Source organism: Phoca vitulina, unplaced genomic scaffold, assembly GCF_004348235.1.
Source record: "Phoca vitulina isolate PV1807 unplaced genomic scaffold, GSC_HSeal_1.0 scaffold48, whole genome shotgun sequence".
Lineage (NCBI taxonomy): Eukaryota > Metazoa > Chordata > Mammalia > Carnivora > Phocidae > Phoca > Phoca vitulina.
In genome coordinates this window covers 11,683,835-11,691,738 of record NW_022589751.1, presented here as the reverse complement: position 1 = coordinate 11,691,738, position 7,904 = coordinate 11,683,835, and the positions used below count along the sequence as shown (strand labels likewise).

At 44.5% G+C, this 7,904-nt stretch overlaps 1 protein-coding gene across 1 annotated transcript in view; it reads left to right on the top strand.

The window, feature by feature from the left end:
- The first annotated feature begins 576 nt into the window (after positions 1-576).
- Positions 577-7,904, top strand: part of GOT1 (glutamic-oxaloacetic transaminase 1) — a 30,360-nt gene continuing 23,032 nt past the window's right edge. Inside the window, exon 1 of the mRNA XM_032432423.1 lies at positions 577-825. Coding sequence (XP_032288314.1) covers positions 708-825 — 118 coding nt within the window. The 5' untranslated portion in view covers positions 577-707. The remainder of the gene's footprint in view (positions 826-7,904) is intronic.

Sequence of the window (7,904 nt, the reverse complement as noted above, 5' to 3'; positions counted from 1 at the left end):
CCCACTTTTCGTAGGATGTCCCCTGCCTGAAGCTCAGGCAGGCGGCCCACCCATATTTCCTTCAGGGGGAACAGACGGCCGGGAGGGTCAGCGTCGGCCGCGCGGGCTCCGGAGCTGCACGTTCGGGCCAAGGACTTTTCGTCCCGAGCGCAGACGCCGGGGACCTGGCTGCCAGCCCGGGTCAGGAAAGCGCGAGCTGCGGGGCCCGGCACCGAGAACGCCCGCTCATGGGTGCCGGAAGGCCGGTCCTCCGGAATTGCCGCCGGCCACCTCCCTCCTCGCCCGGCCCTCGAAGGTCAGGGAGGCCACCTCCGGCGCCCCCGGGCCGCTCGGCTCCTCCCCTCAGCCCCGGAGGCCCCAGGAAGAACGCCCTCAGCCATAGGAGTCCGCTCTGCCAATCGACCCCAGTCCGGGTCCCCCTGTCGGCCCGCGTACAGGGCATTGGTTGCATCATGACTGGCCTCCGATAAGATTCTCTGCTTGGATTGGCTAATAGCATCCCCTCCCTCCTGTCCTTGCTGCGTCAGAAGCTCGCGATTGGTTAACCTTGTTGCCAAGTTCCGGACGCAGCTAGACCATTGGAGGCCGCGGGCCCGCCCCTGCCGGCTCGGTGAAGGTGAGAGTCTCCTCCAGTCGCCGTGGCTAGACCCGACCCAGTGGCTCCAGACGCGGAGTGAAAGCTCTCAGCTGTCTCGAGCTCTCCTGCCATGGCACCTCCGTCTGTGTTCGCCGAGGTTCCGCAGGCCCAGCCGGTCCTGGTCTTTAAGCTCACTGCCGACTTCCGGGAGGATCCGGACCCCCGCAAGGTCAACCTGGGAGTCGGAGGTAAAGATGCAGTGAGTAGGGGCAGCCTGGGGAGTGGAGCGGACCTAACCCGGGCGGTGGGTACGGTGGGAGAGACCGAGGCCCAGCTTGGCGCCGGCTGGAGAGGAAGCAAGAATCACGAGGCTGTTTTTCAACCTGCCCATTTTACAGATGGGCATGTGGAGTTCCTGGGAAAAGGAGATGTGTCCAAGGTCCACAGTACAGGTCTAGTAGCCAGGACACAAATCCAGTTTTTCCGATTCCCCATTCTGTGTTTTTTCTACTACATCCTTTCGCCTGTTAATAAATGGGGAGGCCAGAGAACGTAAGGAGAGGGAGGAAGCTAGGAATCCTGACAGGCTTGATGTCCTGGTTGCTGGAGAATGGATGAAGGAGAACTCTAAGCCTTAGGGTGCTCTGGTCTGGGTCAGTAAATATTTGAGTGACTACCAGGTAGGTCACAATCAGTCAGCACTTTACCAAGCCTTGGGGAAAAGACTGAGGCTTGGTTTTGGTCTCAAGGATTTTAAGATCAAGGTGTGATATAATAGAAATCTAAAATGCTTCTGAGACAGGTTAATGCAGCCTGGGAGGATCTGGGGATAATATTCTGGCCCTCACAGATGTGCTAGGATGGGTAGAGATGGTGGGAAAGAGTGGAAAGAGTGGAAAGGAAGTAGTTCACTTTTCACACATTCTTGTCTTCAGTTCCTCAGTTCTTGCTTGTATTTCTTCACCTTGGACAGCTCAGAGTATGGCTCTCAGTTTCCCCTTCTAGAAGAGAAGGGTTTAGACTGGAGTGCCTCAGGATAACTCTATCCTTTGGTGAATTTGTTATTTCTTATCATCCTCATTTGAATGTTTGAAGCCTCAAAGACACTCGACCACACACAAAGACCAGCCAGGTTGAAGAAAATTAGTATGATGATGTTCTGTGCTAAGGAACAGATTTAGAGTAAAAGGACCAGAAATTTTGGAAAGAGAAAATTGAACTATTTGTAGTAGATGGTGGTGAGAAGGAGGTTCAGAATCAGGCTTCCTATACTGATTGTACATAGGACCTGTTAAAAATAAGTCTTCACTAAGGAGTATGGGAGAGGGGTGAGAAAAAAGCCATTAAAAAGCATGGTTTGTTGAAGCTAGGTAATGGGTACGTGGGCATCCATTATATCATTCTTGTGACTTTTGTATATGTTTCAAATTTTCCATAATAAAGCATTTTTTAAAAAGTGAATACCACATAGTTTCAGCCATGGAGAGTAAATGATGTTTTTATTTTTATTTTTTTTTAAGATTTTATTTATTTATTTGAGAGCGAGAGAGCACAAGTGGGGGGTGGAGTGGCAGAGGAAGAGGGAGAAGCAGACTCCCCGCTGAGCGGGGAGCCTGATGCAGGACTCGATCCCAGGATTCTGGGATCATGACCTGAGCCAAAAGCAGATGCTTAACCGATTGAGCCACCCAGGCGCCCGAGTAAGTGATGTTTTTAGCAGACACCTGAGTGGGAGAAGTATTGAAAGGTTGCCTTGAGTTGAATTGAAATTGGGCACCATTCAAGCTCTTAATTTAAATACAATTTAAAACCTCCAAGTATTTATTTAGGGCCAAATATATATGTTGATGTTGACTTAAATACATCTTTTAAAAATGTTCAATTTTTGTTTTTGACTCAGTTACCATTAAACTATCTTACAGGGTTTTTGTGAGAATCAAATACATTTCAAGTACTTAGAATAGTATCTGGCAGATAAGTAGGGGTTATGTAAGAGCTGTTTTGGCATTTCTGTTACTATTGTTGTTTCGGCATTTCTTCGGGTAGGTTGCACAGAAGATGTTGAATAAAAATTTTCAGCTTAAGAACTGCAAAATGAAATCATTTCTGACATTGGTTCAGAAATAAACTGCTCATGCAGAGAAAAAGCACCCTGCCAGCTCAGGCCAGAAGTGATTGGCTCAGAAGTATAGTTTGCAGTTCAGGTGGTCACCTCACGTGTGATGGTGCTTTTGTCATGTTTCCCAGGAACCCAGGAACTGCCCCTCCTTACCATGAACAGATGATTTATGCATTTAATCTTATTTAATGCTTACAACCACTATGGAGGATTGTTTGAGACATAGGGAAGCTGAAGCTCAGATGGGTGAAGCAGTTTGCCCCAGGTTGTATGGCTATTGGTGATGGAACTGTCCTCTCCTCTATTTTGGGTCCTTCAGGTGGTCCAGAGGCTGCCAGTGCACTGTAGTGGGAAGAGCCGGGAGATTCTGAGTACAGGCCATCCCTGCAGTCCAGCAAAGTGACCTTGGGAGGGCTATTTAACATCCTGGAACTCAGTCTGTTAAATGAGGAGTGGGGATGGAATGATCTCTCTGTAAAATTCTACTCGAAGATTCACTAGCACATTACACGTAGGATAATGATGTTACTGGCCTCATCAGTTGGCTGAGGATTAAATGAATAGTTCTGTGTGAAATGTGATACATAAGTGAAAAGTGTCATATAAATATTATTTTTCTTTTTATGATCTCTTTTTTTGTGGATGGCAGGTGCTCAGATAAGGGTCTGATTAGAGTCGAATTAAGAGGTCTCCTTCCAGCTTTTGTATGTCCTAGCTCTAGTTAACACACATCCCCAAGTATATCCTTTGTGAAGGAAATGTAATTAATCACTGACTTTGGGGAAGATACTTTTTTTTTTTTTTTCCCATGTTAAGATAAAACCCAGTGGAGATTATCCAGCTCAAGTTCTAGTGATGTTGGACGTGTTTAAAATTAGCTGCAACTATAATTTCACTGCCTAGTTTCTACTTGCTGAGAATTTCTCCAGAGATATTCTTTGTGACTGTTTCCATAATTTCCTTATAGTTAAAGCAGAGCATCACATTTTAAGTGTGACGTACTCTGAGCTGACCATTTTAGTGCTTCAAGGGCAGGGGAGACGTGGGTCCAGCCTGATGCAGCCTGAAGCAAGACATTTCTTCATAGACTCCTGTCTGTCTGTCATGTAAACTTAGGTTCCTTTGGTTCCAGATAGCCTAGTCTTATTTTAATATTTGTTGTGGTCTTTAATGTGGATTTCTAGCATCTTCACATAAAATTGTTGTATATATGTGCTGTATCAGATGTTTCTGAATACTCCCTGGCCCTCTTCCCATGACTCTAGTTGGAAAAGGGCCTTAAGAGGCATACATATGTGCAGGGGCTCCTGGGGGGGTGGGGGTGGGGAGGGAAGTGGAGATGTTCAGAGGAGAGGAGGGGGACGGTTTGATCATTTAATTCTCTGTGTTTTCCTTTCTTCTGGAAAGCAGCACTGCTGCACTCCCCTGAAACTTGTGTGACTTCTCTAAAAGAGCTTGTACCCATGCAGAAGGGCAGAGGTGCCTGGAGCTGGGGAGCCTGCTGATAAAGAGGCCCCTCACACAGGCCTCTGGGGCCTGCTTGCTTCAGGCTTTCTCTTGCTCTTAAAAAGAACACATGGATCCATGAACTTAATAGTATGACAGCTTAGCTCTTATAATCCATTTGATCTTGGGCAAATTATTCAACTCTTCTGACCTCAGTTTCCAGATCATAGTATCTATATTGTAAGTCATTATAGGAATTAAACGGGGGTTAGAAGAAAAAGTAAAGCACTTAGCACAATGCCTCGTAGATACTAAGGATTCAGTAAGTCCTTGTTATTACTATGGCTCAGGTACCATCGACGTCTGTAATTATGGAATCTTTCTTTCCATCCTGCACTTTTTCCCTGAATGCCAGACCCACACTTGGTACAGTTTGCTAGACACATTCTGCAACCGCCTCAAATTCAACATGTTTAGAACACAGCTCATCATTTCCACCTTCCCCTCAATCTTTTCTTTTTTTTTCTGCTTATGTTTTATATCTTAGTCAGACCACCTTCCCACCCCACCCCCACCTCCCTGCATCACCACCAGCCTTTATTCAGACTAGAGAGACTTTTGAGTCATTTGTCATCCTTTCCTTGATCCCACGTCAATTTATTTGGTCATTAGGTTCTGTATTTTCTACCTCCTAAATCTATTTTGAGTATCTCCTCTTTTCTTTTTCCTTGCTGCCACTACCTGAATGGAAGACTTCATTGTTCCCTTTCTGAATTATTGCAGTACCCACCTGACGTAGCGATCCATCTCTGTTCCTCTTTGCAGTTTATCACCCTCTTGTTTAATGCTTTCAGTGGTTTCCCCATTGAAACGACGTTCCTTAGATGAGGACGTCCTCCAAGACTCTTTAACCCATATTCCTCCATGGGTCCTATGTCTGAGCCATGAAAATGCAGATCCTCAAAACCATCATGTCTCCAAGCCTCTTGGACCTTTAGACAGGTGTTCCCTCAGTCTGGTGAAGGGAAGCAAAATGTACCGCCCCCGCCCCCCCCCAAATATGCCCTAAGCTGGTTATTTTTAAGAAACTGCAAATACAGGCGAAGCTCTGAAAACCAAGTAGAAGTTACCCTTTTATAAGAAACATTTACATTTATAAGGGAAATATCCATTTGTAAGAATGTCTCTCTCAGATGACTCTAAATCTGGAGGAACTTATCAGTGGAGAGGCGGGGCTTAAATCTGCATCACGACCTTTCTCTTGTTTCCTGTGATTTTACTGGTCACCTCCCAGAACTGATTCCCCACACCCAACATCTTTTGTCTTTAGCTGAAGGCGGTATTTAAGGTGATGGCTTTGGCTACTTCGGAGAGTTACTCAGTTTTCTTAGGTCTCTCCCATGTATTCAAGTGGCAGAGGTTATTAAACTTTTGTTTTTCTTCTGTTAATCTGTTATGGTAATTTAATTAGTAGACCAGCCGAAGAACCTAGAAGGGTAGAAGGGAAATCTCCTCTTCTACGCTGGAATGCCCTTTCCTTGACTACCTTTTAAATTCTTATTCATCATTCATCCTTCATTCTCTGTAAAATCTTCCCTGACTCATTACAAGAGAATTAAGGGCTGTACATTCTATGTTTCCTCCAGGGCAGACAGTATCTTATTTGACCTTACCCATTTCTGTGTAGCTACTTGTAGCCAGTGTCTGGTTCTCGGTAGGTTCAGTAAGTCCTTGTTAAATGAGTGAGTGAATGAAAACATGAATGAGAAACTCCTGGATCTGACAAACAGGAATGAAAATCCCCTGGGAGAGCAGGAATCATAGTTGCTAATAATGCTTGAACCTCATTGCTCTAATCACCCAAGAGCCTTTGGCTCTTCTGCTTCATTAGGGCAGTTAGGCAAGGCATGGGGAATAAATCTGGAACTGAACCTGGGAGAAATTGGACGGTGAAGGAGACAGGGGAGGTATAAGTTGGCCAATTTCTCTTTTGTCACAATATAGACACAATGCCTCCTTGCGTCTAGTCATATGACAGGATTTTTTAGAGTAGTACACAATATACAGTATGGGTAAGAACAGCAGTTCTGGGACTTTTTCATCTTTCCTCTTTATTTCTAATACATGGTTTACAAATGACATGTTATCATACATATAATACATATGTCATAATTATGTAATATACATAACTTCCAAACACAGATGTGAAGCATAATAGAACTGGTTTTTCTATGAACACCCAGATTGTACATCTAAATAGTATCCCCTCTGTGTGGTTTAGTTAAAGATGTGTTTGCTCTTGCTGCAAGTTCCATTTCCAAAAATCAAATTTACTTTCAAAGGACAAAGATTTGGCACCATTGAGGATATTCAAAATAATGAGACATCGTGTCTAAAAATAATTCCAAAAGAAGAATTCCAAGAATATTATGAACAATAGTAGCATTGTGATCATAGATTTCCTTCAGGGACGACTCTTACTTAAAAGTGGTTATTTTGGTATCTCTTTAAAAAAACAGACCAGGGGCGCCTGGGTGGCTCAGTTGGTTAAGCATCTGTTTTCAGCTCGGGTCATGATCCTGGGGTCTTGGGATCGAGTCCCACATGGGCTCCCTGCTCAGTGGACAGTCTGCTTCTCCTTCTCCCTCTGCCCCTCCCCTCTGCTCTTGCACACGTGCGTGCAGCTCTCTCTTGTTCTGTCTCAAGTAAATAAATAAAATCTTTTTTAAAAAATATTTTATTTATTTATTTGATAGAGAGACACACAGCGAGAGAGGGAACACAAGCAGGGGGAGCGGGAGAGGGAGAAGCAGGCTTCCCGCGGAGCAGGGAGCCCGATGTGGGGCTCGATCCCAGGACCCTGGGATCATGACCTGAGCCGAAGGTAGATGCTTAAGCAACTGAGCCACCCAGGCACCCCAATAAATAAAATCTTAAAAAAAAAACCAGACCGAATCCCACCTGATAAAGTAGGCTTTTTGACTGGTTTGGAAGGAACTTAGTAGGCCGGGGGTAGCATGTGAGTGTTACGACAGTGTGGCGAGTCACAGCCACCTACCCAGACAGTAGTGGTTTGTTAGTGGCTGTGCCAGTCTGCAGCCCCGGCCACTTTCTTATTACTAGTTTGAGGTGCTTATCAGATTTGGAGATGACACATTCCTAGAGGGTAGAGTTAGTTGATAGAAGAAAGACGCCAAATCAAAATGATCTTATAAAGTCTTATTTGTTGTATAACTTTTGAGTGTAATATTTTATCTAGAAACTTTATTCTAAGGGAACACTCATGAATATATGTAAAGATGTAAGGACGTTTATCACAATGTTTATAATATCAGATCATCGAAAGCAACACAAATTGTTAAGTATGGATGGAAAGGAATGTTGCCTAGCCACTAAAATTGTGTTGTAAATGGATCATAAATGGGAAAAATGGGAGCACCTGAGTGGCTCAGTCGGTTAAGCCTCCAACTCTTGATCTCCGCTCATGTCTTGATCTCAGGATCATGAGTTCAAGTCCCATGTTGGGCTCCACGCTGGGCATGGAGCCCACTTAAATAAATAAGTATGTAAGTAAATAAGTAAATAAGAAAAATGCCCAATTGTGTTCACAATAAGAAATATTATGCATAAGAGAAATGCAGATTAAAACTACTGCATAAGAGAAATGCAGATTAAAACTACTCTGAGGTACCATTTGCATCCTCATTACTGGCAAAAATTTACTCTGGATGAGGCTGTGGGAAGCAGACACTTACACATTGA